The 23,150-nt window shown below is 41.0% G+C and overlaps 1 protein-coding gene across 1 annotated transcript in view; it reads left to right on the forward strand.

The window, feature by feature from the left end:
• The window catches only part of KLHL29 (kelch like family member 29), a gene marked incomplete at its 5' end in the record, with an annotated part of 253,744 nt that overhangs the window by 177,547 nt on the left and 53,047 nt on the right, over nucleotides 1-23,150 (forward strand). The window contains 2 exons of the mRNA XM_084261767.1: nucleotides 6,562-6,700; nucleotides 21,752-21,951. Coding sequence (XP_084117893.1) covers nucleotides 6,562-6,700; nucleotides 21,752-21,951 — 339 coding nt within the window. The remainder of the gene's footprint in view (nucleotides 1-6,561; nucleotides 6,701-21,751; nucleotides 21,952-23,150) is intronic.

The following is a 23,150-nucleotide window of genomic DNA, read 5'->3' on the forward strand; positions in this document are numbered from 1 at the left end:
TTCTCATCATTATTAGGAGAGAATAATTTCTGTATGTGAACAGCAAAAGGTTACTTAGTGCAATGGGGCGTCTCATTGCCAACAATCCTTTGAGTAGAACTATTGCATGCAGACCCGCACGTGTTTGTCAGTACAGGATTTCAAAATATTTCCCCACTCTCCAGCATCTGTTACTGTTTTCTTTAGCAGCACAGGTGTATCAACAGTGTCAAGAAGACTTAAGATCTAGACAGGTTGGCCTGCACTACAAAGTCCTACTCCTTTAGCTGTATCATGCCTTGTATTTCACATTGCTGTGCTGACAAAACCCAGCAGAAGATGACTCTTGTTCAGAGGTTGGTGTAGCTGTGCCAGCAGTGATACCTCTCCATCAGCACATGCTCAATCTTCACTAGGGAGTGTTGCTGGCTAGCAGAGACTCTGAAGGGCATAGCCTTGCTGATCCGTTGCTTTGGGGCTGTAGCACTCCTGTAGTCAGTACAGAGTTTTTCTCAGTTCATTTTGTCTGGCTGAAGGACTTAATGAAAACAGAACGTTCAGGAGATGGCTACAAGCAGCTGAGCATTTTCAGACGCCTTTGGAGCAGTCTGGTGTTCTGTGGAAATTCTAATCCATGCAGACTTGGAGAAGAGGACTGGATACACCAGTATCATGCAGACAGTACTTTGCAGCTCCATCCCAAGCCGTTACCAGCCTTGGCACCTCACAGTACAGAGCGTGAGTATTGCGCCATTTGTCTGCCTCCCCCGTCTCACCAATACAGGATCCTTCTCGTATAGGCGAGTCCCAGTTTGCTACTCCTCCTTCTCCTTCTGTGCTTAATGAAGAAGTTTGACTGGAATCGAGATCCAAAAGGAAAAAGTGAAAGTATTTATCTGCAAGAGATTAATTCTCACCTTCTGTGCGAAAAGAGAAGAGCGTCTGGTCTCAGCTAATTATCTAATCTCCCCCGGTAATTCTTGGGGAGAGATGCCCATGGTACTGCATCCTACCTGGCTGAGCACACAGAAGGGTCTGGGTTGTGCATGGGACATGTTTCTGTCTCTATTTAACTGCAGAGTCAGTCTAGACAACTGGATATATCATTTTTAGGGTCCAGGAAAGAAACTCACAGGATAGTATCTGAGACATCCTCATCTGAGACAAAAGGCTTCACTCATTCCCCTTTTTCTCTATGACTGTTACCTTTCAGGCCAAAAGAGAATAAGGGACCTGTTTCTTGTCCTGCATAATTGATTGTGTATTTGTCAACTAGGAAGTAACTAAGCCAATAATAATGGATGACCCTGAGGGATGATGTTTGGTGGTAGTTGGTCTGTGGCGTCAGGATGCCCCAGGGCATTAGAGAACAGCCTTACCCATAAACAGCATGGGGCTAGATGGAGCGGTTTATTGTGTCTTTCTCTGTATTTTGGGGTTCTCTTTGTGTTTGTGAGGAGAGACTTTTCAAAATTAGTGAAAAATTATGAGTTCTTGTGTAGTTCAATAAGATGGGTTCACCATAGTATACACTTTCCTCCATGGTACACTCATAACTCCTGTTTGACTGCTAGGACTTTTGCTTTATAATTTGGTTCCGTGTAGCTACGCACACTCTACCACTGTCTATCCAAATGAGCAAGTGTAGACAGTGCCGGCACCTAATGGTTAAAATGTTTGTTTTACAGAACTAGAGCATAACCTTGGGAATTAATCTCCTTATTTATTAAGGCAAGAAAGTAATTGGATTTTCCTTTTCTTCTCTTTCCCACATTTTCTGTCCCAATCAAGAAAAGCACGAGACTGTCTGGGCAAGCGCTGGTCTCTTGCATGTTCTTCACAAGAATAATTAGTGATGTTTCATCAATTACCCTTTGCAGTTTTATAATAGGTTAGTTTTTCCAAGCAAATTTTTAAAAACGCTGTTTGTGAAAAGTGTTCTTTCATATTTCACAGCTCATTATATTTTAGCTCTTGCTGACCCCTTTTAAAGCCTTATCCGCTAGAATTTAAGTAAAGAGCTCTTCATTAAAAGTGGAAGGAAACCTGAGAGCTTCCATTGTGCCACAGGAATGTGCATTAGAGAGGGTCTTTGCCTGGGTATCCAGTCTCCACTGAGCTTGAAATACAGAATAAATAAACTTGGGGAGTAAGTTCCTTGTTCATTTTTATTTCTGATCATAAGCCATTTGTTAAAAGATTCGCTAGATAATTCCTGTTCTCTTTACTTGATCTACACAGTTACACAGCTGTACTTGGTTCTACATTTGATCCAAGGCTTATGGGCTCTTCGGTTTAATTTGTAATTTGTGCATTAATTAAGAGGGAGAAAATGGAGTGTGATGGGTGAAGCTGGGGACCAGGAATCAAAGCTTCTGATTTCCTCTTGGCTCCATTCCTGGCCTGAGGAAAGTCACTTACACCTTCTGACCCATACTGTCTCTGGGACGCTCTATAATTACATTTAAATGCCCCCAAGCAATTTTCCTGGGGAACCTGCTTTGGCAGGGGGGTTGGACTCGATTTCTTGAGGTCCCTTCCAACCCCTACAGTTCTGTAATTCTGTGATATGAAGGCTGATAATGGGAAGGTAGAAAGCGCTGCCATTTGTAAGCTCCATAGAGACATTCAGTTGCAGGTTTCAGGTCGAGTCCCTGCTAAGTTCAAGCTCTAAGTGGCTCACACATTTATGGAATAACATGGAGCTGTCTGTTATGTACTTCTTTATGAAGGAAACATTCAACCTCTCAGTCTTTGACTGAGAATGATTTAGCATTGGTAACAATTAAGAAGACAGAAAGGACTGGTTTGGTTTCTGCAATCCCAAACCATGTGTACACCTGGGGCAGAAAGGAAAATCTTTTGCACTATGGATGTGAGAGCATGTGCTGCAATTCACTGAGGAGAGGGAACATCAGTGCTGAAACCTTGCACCTCAGCTGTCCTTGCACTTTTTTACCTGGATCTCTTAAAAGAAAATCAAATGAGAAAAAAAAAACCCTACAAAGAAAAAAACCTCAGTAAGAACAAAGAAACCAGAGCAGTAATAACCACTAGGAAATTCCCAGCACATCCCTTTCTGAAGGTTTCAGGAAATTCCATTTGTTGGAGGAAACACTGAAAATTAGGAGGAGCCCAGAAGAGGGACTAGCAGGAGACAGCTGAGATCATTTTTCACTGCCAGGACTGCACTGTGTTGTCTCTCCTTTTACAACTCATCGGCAGGCATTATTACCTGGTGAAAAAATTTGTTTTGCAACTCATCCTGAGTCCTCATAAATCATTAATGCCTGGCTAAGCACAGTGTGAGCATTACAAATACTGTGAGAACGAGGGCCCGTTCTGATATAACCTTGTGTCCAATACTAATGCCTGCTAGTTATTTAGTAATACAAAGGGGCCTCTGCGAGGAAGATCGATGAATCGATGCAGTCTCCTGACTTCCTTCTCCTCTCCACCTGCCTCTTCTCCTTCTAGCTCAGCAACTGAGCTGCAAAAAATGCAGCACTGTTCATAGTCATCTCCCTGTGGAGGACAGTATGAGCAGGGGGGACAAGGAGGGAATTACAGCATCCCACTGGCTGTAGGAAAAAGAGGAGCTTCAGTTTCTGATAAGGGCTTCTTCTGATTTCTAGCTTTTTATGAGCCAGCTCATACCACTGCTCCAGACCTGTGCTTTCTGGTGTGCATCCTTAATGAATGCATACAGTATAAAGCATGCTGAAGTGTGTAAAGACCATCAATAGAAACTGTGCCCAGGAACTGCAGAACTGGCTGTAATTAAAGGGTGCTCAGTAAAGTCCAAGTAATCAGCTCATTACCTGGGGGAGCCATTTGGGGACTTTGATGCTCAAACCAGATCTCACAGTACTGGAGACAGCTGGAAAGCACAGCATCCTTCACTGCAGGGCCTGAACTTTGTGTCTTGCTATTCAGCAGTCTCAGCCATAATTGTGAGTTTATGGATGGTCTCTACTATTCTGCTTACCCTGAGCCCACCTCCAAAACCCCCAGCCCATTCAGAGTGCAACTAAACTGCTTCCTCTCCCTTCCTTGAGCACGGGATCCATCTATGCAGTTGCTATTCATACAGTTCTGCTCTTTGAATGCTAGGAATAATTGATCATGAGCATTGAAAGGAGACAATGGAATGAGGTGAGATGGAGATTGACCCCTTGTGTAAGTGTAATTTTAAACTCATGTGACTTAGTCTTGCTTGGAGCCCTTGTCTGGAAAGGCTTCTGAAAGGAAGAATGCAGAACTACAGAGGGATCTTGAACAGGAACATAGCAAAAGTGCAGATGTGGATTCAAGACAGCAGTTGAGCAAATTTGAAAAGGGGAATGGCAGAAAACAAAAGTGAAATTATGTAGGGGATAAGAGAGTATCAGAAAGTTTAGAGGGAAAAGTAACTGTCTTTAAGGCATGAAATGACAGAAAATTGGTCAGGAGGAAAATGTGAGTGTAAGTTGCTGTAAGTGAAAGCGGGAAAATGAACCAAGACAGGAAAAAAAAAGTCATTCATATATGAAAAGAGGTGGAAAAATACTGTCTCCACCATTGCCTCCCAAAAATAAGCAATGAAGAAAGCCCCTGGTGCTATCCCTATGAAACCAAAGACCTTAGTTCACGGGGAACTTAGACACTTTAACCTTAAGTCAGGTAAAACACCTCTTGTGTCCAAAGCATCCTTGGCCCTGAAACTTCCCTGCAGAAGAGTGAACATTCGGCTTCCATTTAAGTTTGGCTCAAAATGTATCATTGTGCTTCAGCTCAGTTGAATTAGTTAAAAATAGTCCCTGCTACAGCACCCACAGGACAGAGTGGTTTATTTTCCCCTATTACAGATCTGACACAAGCCTGCTGTTATTTCTGTGCCCTCTCTAATGATCTGCTCGCTCTCTGGAGAGCACTGACCCATTTCAGCACAGAATAATTAGCCTTTCAGACACTACTGTGTTTCCATTAAATAGACATAAATGTGCAAGGTGACATTTATTTACTTAGGCCTGAAAAATGTGCACCACAGATGTTGGGGCTGGAGAGAACTTCCATTTGTTTTCATGCAACAGTTGGATATTTGCATGCTTCCACATTCTTTAACCACTAGTGCTTTGTTGAAATGCTTCCCCTTGAGTTTCATTGGGGAACCAGGAGAACACAAAGATTATTTGGGTTTTAATTTCACCATTAAGGCCCTTTGGTGATACTTTGACAGCCCAGTGCCCAAGCCCCGCAGTGGCTTTAAACGCAGTTACAGCTAGACTCTTTTCAGGTCCCTTTTACTCTGTATAGGGAGGGACTCCACGTGAAGGACTGTTGTTGATTTACAGATCTGTCTGAAGAGGAATGTGTTCAGGGTGCTACACTGAGAAAATGAGAACCTTGACCTATTGCAAACATAAAATAAACCCAAAATCCTTTAGTATTTAAAATCAGCTCTTTTATCATCTTGATCACTGGCTTCTGAACCGCCAGACTATCGCCCAGGTGAAAAGTATATTATTCATCTTGATAGCCACTTTGGTCTGCAAAGTTAGAGGGAAGTCTTACCCTTAAAAGTCCAGCCAGCATATAAAACATGTAGGTTGCTTAGCAGTTCACATCCACACATGAAGACGTGGCATGCTATTATTTCATCCTGTTAGTACCAATAGGCTTTATAAAAGGAGGCATCGCGCAAGGTAGGTGCTTTATTGCAGGATGGAAACACTTTCATAGGTTATTTTAATCATTATGATTCTTTCATGATGTGTGAAAGTTGATTGTTGCTGTAAATGAATCCATTGAAGGCTAAAAAATAAAAATGCTGTGATGGTAAAAATCCTTGGAGTGCAAAAAATGGGAATTGCTATAAAAGGCAGTAATTTATTCTCTGCGTGAGATTATTTTTTATCATAAGGATGCTTTTAAGCTAATTCTGAAACATATACAATTGTAGTCTATATAACTGAAGTACATAGCAAGATGCATTGATAATTTGGCTAATTTTTATGCACTGCAATTTCTATATTGTTTAGAAGTACTGGTTTATTCTGTTAACTGAGAGGCTTAACACATTTTTACTATGTTAAGGATAAAAGTTATTTTTCCAGGTTTTGTGGTTTTGTTATTTTGACCCATATCCAGTTCATACTGCATCATAATACCATATTTTTACTAATATTATTCTCGTATGTTCAAAACTTATTTGCATTTGGATAGAAATTCATTAGCTCTTGATTTTTATTATAACGAATTATTTTAACGTTTCTGTGATAATGCATTCTCTGTGTTTCTGATTTGCTGATGCTGAAATATTTTGGTTTCGTTTTTAACCCTTCCAAATTTAGGATCGTTTTTTTCTTTTTTCTGTATATTTCAGTTGTTTAGACCTACTGGCTCCTGCTTTTTCTTTTTCTTTTTTTTTTTTTTTAGTATGTTATGTTCGTAACTTCTGACTGTCTGTGTTGAGCCAATCTTACCAACAAAAATATCAGTTGTTTCCTGTTTCTCAACTTCTTTACAAAATAAAAAGTAAAAAGTACAAATAAAAAACTCTTAATGGGAACCCTGGCACTGTCTGTCTTCTCTGTTCTGCAGAAATGTTGAAGGAGTTGAACCAGCAACGCAGAGCGAAAGAGTTTACAGACCTGAAAATTATTGTTGAAGGCAAAGAGTTTGAAGTCCACCAAAATGTTCTAGCTTCCTGCAGCTTGTATTTCAAGGACCTGATTAAAAGGTTTGCCTTCCTTCCAGCTGTGATCTGCTCTGTTCTTTTGTAGGGCGCATTTGTGTCGCTTTTTTTTCCTCCCCTCTCTTGCAGGTTTATGAAGATTGAATCTCCTGTCACAGAGCCAGTAGCCATTCTTTCCACCTCCTCTGAATGTATTTCCAAACTGAGACTCAGACCCATTTGTTACACATCTGACTCGTACAGTGTAATTGTTTCTGATCAGTAGAGGCCGGTTTTGGCCGAAGAAAGGGTTCCACCACTGAGAGATCTAAGTGTAAACTCAACTGCTAATGGTGATTCAGACCGCAACTAAGACCTATTGCTGTTGGTGTTTTCAAGGGACTCTGCCACATACAACAGAAGTCTGTCCTTCAGGCTGCAATAAGCCATCAGCGTTCTGGTGAACGATGCTGAGACGTCGTGCTAATAAAGCATTTTGAGTCTCGTAATCCCTTCACCCTGAGATCTTTGTTACATGCTTTTGTGTAGCTTTTATGGACAAAGGGATTGGTATTTTTATTATTTGGGGACTTTTTAAAGAAGAAAAGACAACCCATGAATTTCTCTAGAAACGATTGGAAATAAGACGATTTTTTCTGGTCGGAATGTAGCTCAGTCTGCATGTTAGACTAAGGGTAGCTTTTTCCTACAAACATTCTAGCTTAGGGTAGGTACAATATGTACATTTTTCTAAACATCATGTCTCCGCCTTCACATTTTCCCCCCTCTGTTTCTAGCTGATTGATTCTAAACAGTGCATGATAATCTTTTTTTTCCATTACATTGATTTTTCAATTTGTATGCTTCATATACTCGCATAGGAATAAATTGGTACTCTCATATTATTAGTAAGTTAGAGTAGCAAGTAGGGAGAAAAAAAAAAAAAACACGAGGATAACTTTCATTTTTCTCTCAATCATCAGCAAATTAATGCAGCTGCTGATTTTGCCTTGCAGTATTTTCCTGAGCAGACTGAGCCTGGACTGTGCTAAAAAATGGGATTAAAGAACATTTTGCTTGCTTCAAATCCTGTATTTAAATTTTGCCAACTAACACAATAGTGACTGCATTTTATTTCAGGATGGCATATTGGCTGGTATCTCCTTTCAGTGTATTATGTCCTTTTGCACAAAGCTGGTTTTATAATTATGGATATATATTACATTTCTATGATATAACTGTGCTGACTGCCTTATCAATTATTCATAAAAAATATGTTGGCCTAGGAAGCATGTCTTTTCCCCTCTGTAAATCTAATGATTGCTAGCTGTAGCTATGCCAGATCTCTCCTGTCCTTTCTCTTCTGTCTGCTCGTTATCATTTAATTGTTAAGGCTACAGTATATGCTTTTTAGGATGATGAGGAGTAGAGTCTATAGGGAAAGAAAATCTTAGAATCGACTTACAGAAATCAAATAACTGACTGGCCAAAGGCTGTCATTTGGATTTTGCTGCGAAGACATCTGCTTGTGTGCAGAAGTCACCAGGCAGCATCTATTTCTAGAAGCACACTGAGGAATGTTGCTGCTTTATTATTTACTTATCAAATGGAGATATACTTTAGACTGAGCACTGCTCTGATAAGCACTCATTTAAAGTGAAACAAAAAAAACCCCACACTTTTTAAATGTTCTGAAAAGAGACTGTGAAAGCAAAACCCTAGATTATGGCATTGATTGTCTTTCAGCTGCTCACGTAAGGTTCACATGCATTGCCAAATCAAATAGTGAAAAGTTTAGCCCATTTGCCAGCATCACCACTTTTTGCCTTCTTTCACATCATCATCAGCAATATATATTCCAGAGGTCGATTTGTGTCCACAGTCAGGTCTTTCCATCCCAGTTGTCTTCCATATATAACCTCAGTTGCACACATGTAACCTTGATGAAGGCTAATGGAGTTGCACAGGTGTATCCAAGGCAAAAATACCTTTATTACTGATGATGATGCTTGAATAGAGAAAAATCCAGCTTGATGTCTAGTTGAGTTTGCAAAACTGTCAGGTGAGAAAAATAAATATTCACCTGTAAACTGAGCAAATGTGTCTTTGCGAGACAATAAACTCAGGGCTATGGGGTGGAATTTCTAAAGACTTGCTTTTTAGAGGATACTTGCAGGGAAAGTCTAGTCTCTTTAGAAACTCCAGGAAGTCAATGAAAGTCAAGGACTCAAGTTGCAAGAGGATCATGGCCTTAATAATGCAGATTCATTTTAGTTCACAGAGTCAGTATGTTTATAAATACAATACATCTGAAATCATCTCCTGATATTTGTTAGCAGCTCTTTTGAGATAGTACTTAAAGCTTTATGTGATTTATATTGCACACTTTGTGCTATTATAGAAAGCCAAACAAGAAATGGCAGGTTTCCTTACAGAAGAAATGTAATATAATATAAAGGCCATTTCAGTCAGCGCATGGTGAGGTTAAACTCTAATGTCATTCCAACCGAAGGCACCGATGGGTCTCCAGAAGCATCAATGAGAAGATGATCTATTCATGAAGGTGCTGTGTGCATCCATGTAAACATGCAGAAAAATAATACATTTCAGCATGGTTCCTTCGGCTGTTCTTTGCTGCAGACTAGTTATTGTTAACCTCAGGTTATGCCACTGATTCCACTGAGTGTTGGAGTTGATACCTGATGGTAGAATAGCAAGCAGTTTCACAAAAGAGTAAAAGGAAAATGTTCATATACAAATGAGATAATTATTTGCTCAAGAAAAAAAACGAAGAAAGCATAATTGAACTAGACTTATTGCCTATCTTGAGGAAGGGTATTTGAGGACAATGAGCCATAACAGGGAAAAAAAAACATTATTGCATTCCAGTGAAAAGACCATAGCCAGGTTTGATTGACCAAAACAATTCTAGCTATTTATTATTTGTGCAACAAATTTTGCAATGAGAGTGGACTTTGAAACCCCCTTAGTTTCTCAGGAGGTGGATAATCTTGCAATGTGCTAAGCAGTCTGGTCCTTATCCAGGAATTTATCTTCTAACTATGTGAGCATCCTTTGGAGGTTTGGTTAGTCCTGTCCTTTGGAAAATGGGCTAACCAGTCCCTGTCAGGGGCTGTGCAACACTCAAGCCTAAGCCAGGACTTGATGTTCATCTCCCTCCAGACAACAGCTGACCATAAAAACTACTCTTAGTAGTCCTCTTGCCATGCAAAATCATCTGAAAAGGATTAGTTGTATTCGGAACAGCAGGTGTGAAATGTTCCTGATGTCTGTGCTACTTCACTGTGCCCACAAAAGGAGAGGTGTTGAGGAGGGATGAGGGCGTGTGAAGATGGGTGTATGCCCAAGGCTGGTCCCACAGTAGGACATATTGTCATAATCTTAGGGGCTGTGGGGCTGTTGCTAACAACCTCAGAAACTATTTTACACAATACTAAACATACTTTGAGAGTGCAAGGCTTCCTTAAGTTCTCTTCATAGAGTATATTCTTTGTTCTGGTGAATTTTTGAGCCTATTTTATGACAGGTATGGGGTTGAGTGCTTGGGCTTACTGCTTGGTCCTTTGGGCACAGAAAATATAGGGGAGTTGATGTACTTTGTCTGCACCTAGGGCAGTGATGTGGTTAGGCAGCTTCTTCAAACTGTGACCAATAACAAGATTACTGCAGTATGGGGACTTGAGGAGAAATTAGATGATAAATAGTGTCTGGAATAGGGTTCTGTCCCCTAAATGCCATCCATCACACCACAGTTGCTTCCAGTCAGCCCGTCTTTGGCCTCTAATTTGCACCTATATTTTAGGGCCTAATTTATGGTACAGGCAATAAAGAGAAACACCCTGAAGGCTTCCAGAAGCCTGCATAGGCAGGTAGTAGATCTGTTACTAAACCAACCTTTAAGCCCAAGGTTGACATCTAAGGCAGGTTTAGTCTAACCTTGCTTTCTAACCTGCTGCTGTAGTCTCTAGAGAAGGAGACACACTTCTCTAGGAGGCAAGTCCTCTCACCATAAAGTAAGTGTCTAAGCTACAGGTTGAAGGAGGTGGCCATCACTCATTACTGTTAACAGAGAGGTGAGGTGGTTCACTTAGAGACTAAAGTTAAGATGGGTGCTACAGCGCTTCCTTCAGAGGTCCAGCCTAAGCTGGTTATCTAGAGTTCCTCTGCGATCATGAGGGAAAATGGGAACATCCGTAGGGCACTTCATCCCACCTTATAATAAGTATTCTGGCAGTGCCATTTTTTCATTGGCTAAAAGTGCAGGAGTGATTCCTTCCAGAAACTACTGCTTACCTGAGCATCGCACACATATGCTCACAGAAGTAGATCAGGATCCATCAAAATCCTCCTATCTAAAATGCCCCTCTTGCAGAGCACAGATTTTCTTAGTTAAGCCAATCTTGTAGCTACAGCTCCTTGGTTTGGGAGAGGAGAGATAACAGTTCTGCATCTGTATCTACCTGAGAAGAAATGTTGGATGTTGTGTGTGTTCTGGAAGGAAGAAAGGAATGGGAAGTCCCATGAAGAGGCATTGTTTCTCTCCAGCTGCATTTGGGATAGGCAGATACAGCTGCTGGGTAAATGGAATGTCTGATATTTTTCTGTAACAAAGGGACTTTAATGGGAACATTTTAGTTTGCTGCTTTTTCTTTTTAATCTAACACAAAGTGCTGGAATCTCTACGAAATATTACATTAATAATGGGCAGCACTTGACATAAAAGTCTCCTCCTGGCTGAAATACTGGATTTTATAAGCAGACTTTAGTTTTACTTCTCTGTGGTCAATTACTAAAGATACCCAGATCCTGTTCGACAAGCTTTATCTTTTCAAGATTGGACTTTAACGATGCTTCCTAATCTTGAATTCGTCCTGGCTGCCTAATTCCGCTAGCAGAGAGCAGCAAGTCACACACACAAAGAGGTTCAGTCACAAGAAACAAGTATTTTTAATGCAGTGTAATCTGGCAATGCTATGTTCATCCTTCTTTTCCTAAGAAGCAGAGCCAGTGACTTCATGGCCAAATTACTTTTCCATGATCCCTTGCCTCTTTTTGCAAGTATTTGGATTTTTTTTTCCCCTAAAATAATGTTGTGTATACTTTCCAAGGGCTTGAAGGCAGGGCAAGAGAGTGGAAGAAGTAAAGCATTTAGGGTGAGAGGACCAAATTCCTTTTGCTTTAGCACCTACACTGAAGAAAGAGATGTCATTCTGCATTTTACACCACAGTACGGAGAGGCAGCATTTGGATGCAAGACAGAGAAACCTGCCGCTATCCATCTGAAACAGTCTGACAAAACTGCAAAAGCATTTAGGTGTCTGGAAAACAGACTGTCTGGTTTGTGTTTACGTTGTAAAAAGCTCAAAATGAGAAACAGCAGATGAAAGAAAAGTCTACTCTTAGTGACCCCTTCGTGTTTCCCTGCTTATTAATAACCCTGCTTTTAACTCCGGGAGAGGAGCAAGCAGCGCTTCTACATCTGCATGCTCCAGCCCCGTGGTAGAACAGAATGAGTGTGGCAACAAATTATAACGTTTCTTTGAAAACAGAGAAATAGGGAGTTAAAAATAGGGTTTGTTTCAGGTGCCAGCAGAAGTGTGGTTTGTGCCGGTGGTTTCTCTTAAACCACTTAAAGGAGCGTCTGAGAGTGGGAGATTGCACGGGTGTGTGAAATGTTCTTCACCCTTCGCCGCCGGGGTGCGGTGTAAGTTACGCTGTGAACAACATTTTTCTCTTAAAGGAGGGACTGTGTGTCGGGCATAAAGTCCTGGCATGGGGAACAGCTCTCTGCTTTCAGTGGCCCCTTTCCGTGGGGGCTTTGCTTGCCGTGCCTGGCCGAGCAGCCGCCCTCCCGCCGGCCTGTCGGAGCTGCCTGCTGGGTTTCAAATTTTGCAGCTGCCAGACCTTGGAAAATATGTTTTCATTGAGCAGAAATGTATGGTGCTCTACACAAATGAACTGCAGCTTACAAATATTCCGTGGTGTTGCTGGGCTGCCAGACTAAGAGAATGCCACAGAACCCACAGCAGGCCTCAGCGGCCGGGCTGTTTCCAACCTGGTGAGCGTGGCTGTGAATTAAGGGGGTGAGTGGCTTGGACTGGATGCTGGCTCTGAAATGAGGGACAAATTGATGTGCCCTGCTCTGAAGAGAAGCCGTGGCAAGGAGGAGACAAGGGCTCCTTTTTGAGCCTGGAGGTGCAGTGCAGAAATTAAGCTTCTGCCTTGTAATGGCTGCAGCTTGCAGAGGCACCAAGCAGAATCACTTAACCTCTCGCTCCCCTCCCTCATTGACAGCATCTCTATTTACTGTAGTTTTGGCTTCTCGTTCACATAATTTCGAGACACAACTACAAATCCTGCAAATCTTGTCCAAGGTATGACAGACTAATCACCTCTCTTGCTCTGGCTAGACCTATCTGCAAGCCATGCAGCTGTCATACAGACACTCATAAGATGCTGGTGTGGGTGACCTACCTATATTTACTTACATCTCACAGCCCTGTCTGGGCTTGACTGTGTTGAAATTTAGGGGTGAAAGGGAACAGTTAGCTAACAAGGTGCAGTTCAAGCTAAATAGATCAAAGACAATGAAAAAAAGACTTCCCCGGCATAGAAACTGAGGCCGTGTTCTTGAAAGCTGTCATTTTTGGGCCACTTCCAAAAGGAAGCCATGCCCTAAAACGAGGGTAATCAAACCTCATTCTCCAGCATGCTTGCAGGTAGCTCCAGGGATCAGCAGTTCACTTCCTTTCATTTAAATCATCAAAGATTAGCCGCTGCTGGATTGGGATAATGAATCTGAATTAATATGACCAGGTTATGATCATATCGGATCACGATCCCCCCTTTTTCCTTTGCCTCATGCTAATCTTTGGTGAGTGAAGTACTCTGAGCAGTTCTGCGGGGTGGTATGGGTAGAGATTGATGGGGTGAGAAGAGCTACCTGCCCTTTCCCACATGTACTGTGGCCACAGGTGATGCAATACATTATCTTTCACTGATGTCCAGAGCAGCAGCTGGCTCTGTGTGTGCCGTAAAAAAGCACTAGCAACACCCTGTAGCTGAGTGGGAACCAGTGCCTGACAAAATTAATTCTAATTACTGAAATGCTGATTGGGATCTTTGGGCACTACCATAATCATAGTAGTAGTAATAAATAATAATTGTGGTTATCATTATTTTATCATTGTTTTCCCTCTAGACATCGCAGTGATGAGAAAGCGTTGGATAGACTTACCTAGATAATTACTTGTATAAATTTCTCCCCATTCCTAAGAAACAGATTTATTAGCTGCATAATGCCAGCTCTCTGCTAAGCTGGTTTTTGATGGTGTAATAAATATCATTAAAAGAAATCAGATAGGAGTTGGTTAAGGGGGTGAGCTTTAACTTTGATGAGAATAAATTTTTTATTCTGTCATTTTATTTTTAATCTTCCTTCCCATATAATCCACCAAACCCCGCTTGCATCTTTTATTTACCTTTAACAAACAGGAGCTCTCACCCCAGGCTATTTTGCCACATATTTGCTGAATTAGGCTGCCAGAGATACTTGCAAGCAAGTTAGATCCCACGCTGTTAATAAGTTGGCCCAGTTTTTTGACTTCTCCACTAGTACTTTATGAGATTCAGTTTATTCTCAGTCCCTGGCAAAAGTCTAGGACATGAAATGCTGTTCTTCTAAGGGCACTCACGATTCCCTTCTTCATTCACTTGCTAGTCATTTAAGCCAGCATCTTCAAACTCGTCATCTTCTTTCTTAAATCTCAGCGGGGGAGGCAGATCGGTGCCTCTGACTGTGATCTCCGACACTATAGCATTACAGGCTGCCGCTGATCCCACGCCTTTAGAAACAGTCTTGACCGAGCAATTAGATTGTGTTCCATCGGTGAATAGCATTAAGGGTATATAGGAGCCATGGCTCTTTTGTTTGTTTTATTTTATTTTATTCTGGCCGTGTTGTCCACGAACAAAAGCATTTGCTGATAATCCCATCGCTCGTCTTGGTTTGTAATGATAATTTCGGTGACGGTGAATTAGCAGGAGCTGCTCGTACATTCCTGAGCGCGCAGCCATTAATTTTCCTGATTTTCTTCTGATAGAGCAGGTGCAAACTGGCAGCGTTTGACCCTAATAAGTTACACTAGTCCTGCCAAATTTTGTTTGCCTGGAACAAGGAGCATTATTTGTATCAACACCCTGGTAAAAACTGAGCAAATGGATTTGTTGGTCAGGTAAATTTTCATGACAAATTTGCAAGCCCGTGTTTAAACAATGTAATTTATTTAATCTTGTGATTTTACTAGTTCTTTATCATCATTGTACAACAGCACCATTACAGTATATGTTTTCATCTCCCATGAGGCAGACGGATAGTGGCTGAGGCTCAAAGATAATATTTATCTACAAGATAGTATAACGAAGGCAGAGATTTGCAAGTTAATACATTCTGAGCTGATACAATAATTCCAAAGGAGAAATGATGCCGGGGTATAATTTATTTTTTAAAAAATCCTATTTAATAGAACATGCAGTGCCTTATGACATACATATTGCAATGATGTTGCTCTATAAATGTCCCTTCCTGTCATCATTTACATGATTGATTACCTTGCAGCTGCATAAACTTGAATAACTCGGTAAATAACCTGTTACCTCCATATGCACATGCATCCTGGGGCGTGTGTTGTGGAAATGTATGTTAGTATGTTTGGGCATCTCTGCTTTTATCTCTCATGAGTGTATAATTATGATAAATCAAGCTCTTTGCTGTGAAATACGACTTTCCATGTAGAGTGCTGTGTCTGTTCGGTTCACAGCTGAAGGTTGGCTATAATATAACGAAGTTTCTTTGTTGTTTTGCCCAAGATAAAGAGACATGTGATTTTTTTTTAACCACTAATAACTCTGAAGATGATGACAAGTCAAATAGTGGACAGTAAAGATGCAGCAACATTGCACTCTCTTCTTTGCCTGGAGTTTCAGTGCTTTAAGGATTATGTTCCACAGTAAACAAGATGTTCAATCTAAATTGTGTAGACTTGAACAGGAGGTTTTAATGAGCACATAGCTAACAGACTCCCGAGCCTCATGAGAAGCTGCCTATCCCAGTCTGGAGTCCTTTCTTTGGTAATCAAAATAATTTGACAGAGATAAAAAGAAGTAGCTTCTCTTCATTTAAGTGCTTCATCTTACATGAAGATCTTGGATTCCCTGTTTTCTGGAGACTAAAACACTGTCCAGGGAACAAGGCAATTTAGTTTGATTTTTTGTTTTGGCTTGGGTTTTTTGTCCTGTCTATCCAGTAGCAAATATTTTGCTCTAGCTGAATGGGAACACAATTAACGTAAGGTAAACGTTTATGTTCCTAGTTAAGAAAACAAGCGGCAAGATCAGTATGTCAAGCTGATGGGGCAGATCCTGGGAGGGTGTGAGGTGGAGAGGCTGGCAGGCCAGTGGGACAGGCCATTGCTTTGGTACATGCTGTGAGGGACCAATGCCAAAATACCTCAGTCCAGAGTGGCAGTCCCGTAGCCTCCCGATAGCTCAAGCATGTGTTTTTAGGGGAGGATATTCGAATTCCTGCACTGTATGAGATCCTAACCAACTGACTGTCAAATCTACCAGCTATTTTTTATTACATTATCAGAATCGGTTTGTTCCTGTATCTTAAAAATAAATTCTGAGTGTAATATGAACCAAATTGAGGCCATATTGTAGAGCTAACTCTTTGCCAGTGTCTCCTGTTGGGAGAGGCAGATATTGGTGGTACGGTCTCTGTTCACAAGCAGTAGTGATGGACCTTGGAGAAGCAGAAAGAAAAAGATGCAAACCAAGTCCCACATTCCTGGGGAGAGCACACAAATGATAATTCTGAACTTGTCTTTGCTTTTTTAAATTATCATTTATTTCAATGCCCTTTTTCAGAGCACAAAGCTTAGATATACGTCATACCTTTGAGTGGATGGCACAGTGAGTCATATGGCTTCGAATGTAAATAGGTGTCACAAACTCTGTCAGTCCTCCTGTTCCCAACCAGGCAGCCTGGGAGGAAGCTGAACCAACTGTTCCTAGGCAGTAATGTACATTTCCATAAAGTGGTTCACATTTTTCATGTTTATTCCGTGCAGATGGCTCCATTTTGAATATCCAGAATTTGTTTTGACTTTCTGACTATAGCTTGTAAACAGAGAGTTGGCTGGCGTCTGTACCGGGTATAGGTAGCTTTTCGTATTTGATGTAAAATTGAGTGAGCCTCTAGCCAAACCATTAGTCAGTCAAAATAATGTTGCAAGCCGGTTAAAGGCAGCATATCCAAACCGTGAGGGAAGGCTGAATTAGAGGCGGTAGCGTTGTCCATAAATTGACAAATTGATGCGCTAGCGGTGTTTCACTTACACAGCTCCTTTAGCCAGACTCTAAATGTGGCTTTGCAAATCAAGGCATCTCACTATTAAATGTTTTGAACTGAATCACTCAGAAGTTCTGTTACATGAATGTGTTGATACAAATAATCCAGGGGAAATGCATAGATATACATATATTTATAACTCAAGATGCAGAAAACTCGGTTGCGTCTCTACTAAGCGTGAAAACAGTAGTGCTGATCCTTGTCTGTGTGTATTACATGTGTGGAGATGGTTTTCAAGGACAAATGAATACCAAAAATATAGAGCTCCTACTTTTTCATTTTTCAGATCCACTCCTAATGTTGCAGGCGAGGTTTTAGGGTTATTTTTCTTGCTAGCAATATTTAAATACCTTATCTCTTTTCTATATATTAGTTAACAGAAAGGGACACCGGTTTTGATTTGTTATTTAAGAGTCCAGTCGAGCCATCTTTTGCTCTAAAAGGTTCCCTGTGCCTTTGTCTTCTCCAGTTTAAGTAATTAAGTTGAAGGATAAGTAGCCAGAGTATGTTCAAAGCCTTTGGCTTCGTTTTGTTAGACCTAATTATTCCAGACAATAGAAAAATATTTTCCAGTAACTCCCCCATACCCGTTTGGAGCAGATCTGTGCTTCCTGCTTATCTGTAGGTTCCGTTCTGCTTGCATGTTGCTCAGGTCTATCACCTTGCTGGAGAATTATATGATTTGTAAATCTGAAAGAATTCCCCGACAGCTACCATAAAATTAAGCTGTTAAAGAGCTCTTGGAGCTTGTTTAAATGTAGACCTAAACAAACCGCTTTGCCGTTTAGCTCAAGATAAATCTTTTAAAAGTCCTGTTCTAAATCACTTCCTAATTTTAATGAGTTTATATATCAGCCGTTGCCAGATTTTTACTGTAGCTATTCTCCAAGATTACAGCCATGATAAAGTAAGGACTAAAATTGTTTATTATATATTATTCTTCAGAAGCAAAACTTTTTCCCCCAGAGGCTGTTGGGAGAGCTATTGATTTTCTGCCACGATGTGAAATGTGTGACCTTTATAATATGAGCAATGATTACAAGGCCAATAAAATGACATCATTCTGTTTAAACTTTAGAGTTCGCAGGGCAAATAGCAAAATGTGCCACATTTAATGATGTCCACGGACGATAAGTGTACATTGCCTGGCTTCAAGTGTGAGTGAAACAGAAAGCAGGCAGGCTCTCCATCCCCGAAATGCCCCGTGCTTGTGTAAGGAGTGGGGGAACAGGACTGAATACACCAGGTAAAGCTGTAGCTTTTCACAGCTCAAACAGCAAGGAGTCAGTGCTTCTCTGAGAGCAGCCTTTTCTAAATGCTTGCATCTCTCAGTACCACTGACAAAACTCCTCCTGATGTGATACAGAATGAGCTATTTGGGGCAAAGCTGTGTAGGTTTGTAGAGATTTTCCTCAGTCTGCTGCATATGCTTTTGCAGGGCTATATTCTTATTTTTGCAATTCACTGTGGGTCCTCTAGATGAGCTGAGAGAAGGTTCCATCCCAAATAGATGCAGTATAACTGCACAGAGTATACTGATATTACACTGAGTGTGAAAACAAGGAGCACAGAAAGCTTTAGTCAGGCTTGATGTGGGGTGCCACAACCCGATTCACTGAAATAATTTTTGAGAAGACATCTGTGGAATTTCCCACATCAGTCACATCAGTCTGTTTCCCCACATTATTTTCTCCTCCTCCTTCAAAGCCTCGTTTTTGATCCTTCGGGACCTTCTTGGACCAATTCTCTCCATCCTGCAGCCTGTACCAAGCCAGATCCCCAGCATGGAAACGTGGTAGCTGTGATCTCCCTTTGCAGGCTAAACCAAGCCTGTGCTCAGCATTTCAGCCAGCTAGAAGCCCAAGTGCTGGTTGCTTAGAAAGAGCAAGCAAAGCAGAGCAACACATCGCTGAGGAAGGAATAGGGATAATTTTCTTTCCCATTTCTGGTTCATTGTGTAATATCAATAATATCTGTAGCTTTGTATTATACTTGCTGTAAGCGGCTCTAGTGATTGATTAAACACCTTAGCTTTTCTTTGGCGTTTAATCAATTGCAGCAGCAGTTTATTGCTTGGTGTATTACAAAGTAAAAGAGATTATTACTTAATTATTCTGAAAAATAGCAGCTCGCAGTTGTTGCTAACATGAGTATGTGTCTACACTGACATTGGTGTCACATCATCCTTTCCTTTGTGCCTCCTGGTCTCTGCACTGGGAGAGAGCGAGCTATTCCCCATGGGTCATGCGCAGTCGTTCCCGCAGCCATCGCCAGCATAGTGCAATTAGCAGCATTAACTAGATAATTGCTTGTGGTGAGGCTTCCCACAGTGCAAAGAGCCTGATCCTGTTGCTTGCTGGGTACCTCCAACTCTCACTTAAATTTTAGGCAATGTCCTTATTAACCAGCCCACATAAATATGAATTCGCTGTCAGGGACAAACTGCTGCTGGAAATAATTCAGCAAGAATTACATCGGTACCAGGAGGCATTTTCATAGCCCAGGGTGCAGCACCGGATGTGTGCACAACTGGAGATAAATCAGATATGGGGCACGTTATTGGTAGAAGTGAGTGTGAGCAGGAGAAAAATAACATTTCTTGACATCCTCTTGGGGATGTAGAAAATGGCAACTCTTCTGTTTTGACACCTGAGGTTTTCTGCCTTGAGTGCAAAATTGAATCCATATGCAAGAGTTCAGAAAGAATATTGTGGTGTGATAAAGCATAAGGATTCAGTGTAGCATACACATCAGCTCGCGTAGGGATAGCACGGGTATCGTGATCGGTATGTATTCTTACCCATCTGCTTGTGGAATAGGATCTGACCCACCTGTGTTCCTATGTAAAGGGACAGGTGGATGTTCAGAATAGAAAATTGGGGTTTAGTTCCTTGATTTACCCTTGACTTTCTCTGTGATCACAGGCAAGTGATTTTGTCTCTTTGTGCCTCAGTTTCCTTCTGTGAATGGGAATAACCATTGTTCACTACCATAGAGAAGCATGTGAACTTAAGGACTGCTAGCTGTTCCTCCATTGTGGTAATGGGTGCAGTCTAAATACTTTCAGTAGAAAAATTAAACCTCTTCAGAGCTTTGATCCTGCACAGATTCCTATGAATTAGAGCCATGCCCTTGACTTGAACAAGTCTAGTCAATGGAAGAGCAGTGACAAAGCATCCACTGCAAATCTGAAGCATTTCCCCTAACGATTTTAAGGGTTATTGGGGTGGATGGGGGGGGTGTCATGAGGGAAGAAAGCTGAACCTTGTATGTTGTTTATTTTCCTCCATTATGATGGTAGAGGTCTGGCAATGACCTTTCTAGGCAGCTTTGCGAATCCAAGAGGTTGGTAGTGCTCTTGCTTGTGCTTGAAGCTGGCGTTGCCTGTGAATAGTGATGCTTTGGCTGGTCCGTATAAGTCACGCAGCATCGTATGCCGGTTTTGTGTCAATCGTGCAATGGCTTTTGCAAGTACTCTAGCAGATTGGAGTGAGCAGACGTTGACTGTCCAGTGACTAAGAGAAGTTCATGTTTCTTTGAGAAGGTGCTGGATGGTCCTAACCATTAAAAGAGTTTGTTTTCTTACTCCAACAGATTTCCCCTCCCCTCCTTGATGCTACCAAATTTATCATCACTTTTGTCTTTCAGGTGTAACCTGTCTTAAGTGTTGCAGACACATCAGCCAACCAACCATGCATTAAGAACTGGGCCCTTACTTTAATTCAGTATAATTTTCTTTTTGTCCAATAATTTCACAAGCACTAATCCACACTTCAAATGCAGGAGATACTTTGATTCCCCAAATTGTTCAGCACTTCGTGCAGGAAAAACCGTAGGCCACAGTCATGAAACTCCCAGAGGATGGCTGCTGGCTTCCTGTGGCAGAGCTGGTTGTTGTTTTCCCCCCCTCTCCCTTCTTTGCTCTAACCATTTTGTCTGTCTATCTTGTCTTGTATTCAGTTTTCAAAGCAATTGCCATGAAGGGCTTCCTTTTTTTAGTGCCTAAAAGGGAACAATAGATTTTTAGAATAAGCATTTGTTTATTTATTTGCTTCTATGACCGTCTGTATATTCATATCATATCTATCCTATCGATACTTTAATATAACATACTGAGAAGTTCAAGATAAACAGAAATTAATATCTATTATTGTTATTTTCTTATGAAAAGGTCTTTAAATGTATCCTTAAATGCACATGACATTTAAAATTATTCCAGTGCTGGATTCCTGAAAAAGTAGATGACCTTTTCTCTTGAAATTGGAGTGTTTTTTCCTTAACAGTTACATTATGCACAGAAGATGAGATGTTAACCAAGATGTTAAAATGTATTGTTTCCCTTTGAAAGCTAATCCTGTTCCTCATTTTCATTAATGTTGGCTCATTCATTTTTCTTTTGGTTTCTTTCTTTCCTTTCCTTTTCTTTTGCAACTGTTTTTGCATGAAAATGCAGAGTAGCAATAAACAGAGTTTTCGTAAGACTTGCTTTAAGACTCTTCTCTTTCAGATCCAGTTAAAGTTTTTAAGTTCAGTTATTTTAAAATTCATATTCTTCAGTTCCATAAACAAAAATAATGGAGAAATATAATGAGGTGCAAAGCGATTTTCTAGCCCTCACTAATCAATAAATGCCAACAAAATGGGGATGGTGTAATGTCCATAATTTAATTGTCTGCTGTTACCAGGTCACCACGAGACAGCAGCAGAAGCGGAGAGAAGCTGGAATTGGCCATGTCCAACCTCACTGCGGATGTCCTGGAGTTACTCCTGGAGTTTGTTTATACAGGTTCTTTGATCATAGATTCAGCTAATGCAAAAACCCTACTGGAAGCTGCCAGCAAGTTCCAGTTTCATACTTTCTGTAAAGTCTGCGTTTCGTTTCTAGGTAAGAATCACTCCCATCTAGTGAGGTTTTAAGATCTCATTTGAAGGTTTGTAAGCCTTTCTTCTAATGGCTCTTAAAAGATAATCAGGAAACCAAAGAATGTATAAAATAAATACAACAGTATTTATTTGGGTTGAGATTTGCATTTAATATGCTGGTATGGTGGCTGGTGTAGAATGATCTAGAGAAGTATTACTTGTTGTTTGAGTGACAACTGCTTTCACATCTTGGATAGACTTTTTTGTTGAATCTTCCTTCATACGTGGTATCAGGGTGACATTTTTTTTTCCCAGAGGTTGATCTCTGCACAGATGCCAGGCTTACAACTGCGACAGCAAATGTTGGGTGTTACACCAGCTTGGCCAAGCAATGGAAGAGTTGCAGGTGGAGTCCCACAGAGTCAGAATCTGCAGTTTTCTTGTATCCATGAGAAAATCTTTCAACTACATCTTGTAAACAACTTGAACTACTCTAGGTTGAATGTTCACAGGGTTTGTTCTTTTATACAGATTTATGGTCTGAAGGATATGTGTCATCACAAACAGTGGACAGGATTGAAAGGTTGTGGTGTCCTCCCTTGGTAACTGGGATGGCCTGGGAGCATTTCCTCCAGCAAAGGTTTACAGAGCAACACCATCACCAGTGACTCGGTCTATACTTCCGTGGCCACAAGAAGCCTTTTCTTCTTGTCTAGAACACTATGTCATCCTTCCCCTTTTTTTTTCAGTGTATTTTCCAGTGCAGACTATTGCAAAACAGTCCAGGGTTTCCAGCTCAGTTCCCTGAGCTTTACTGCTCTGAACTGGAATAATTTCTACCATGGCAGAACAGGAGTCAGAACTGAAACTCAACTGAAAGACATGTTGGTTCAAATTCCTGCCTATATCACACACCACTCCTTCACAAACATGGCTATAATAACAGCTGATGAGACAGTAGTAATTTACAAATCATTGACACAAACTTAGCAACACAAAAACTATGAGCTTGATCTTATATGACTGACTCGTTGTGTCCAAACTCTTTTTCGAACATGTGATGTCTACTTGGACTCCCTCAACTCCTAGTTTGGTATGAGAGGTGTCATTCTCTCTGGAGCCCAAATGAACTGATGGGGATTCTTGAGCAGTTCTCATTTAAAATTGACATCTACAATTGCAGAATGTAGAATATGACAGCTTAGAAAATGTTACACTCAT

Source organism: Gallinula chloropus (genome assembly GCF_964237585.1).
Source record: "Gallinula chloropus genome assembly, chromosome: 3".
Taxonomy (NCBI): Eukaryota; Metazoa; Chordata; class Aves; order Gruiformes; family Rallidae; genus Gallinula; species Gallinula chloropus.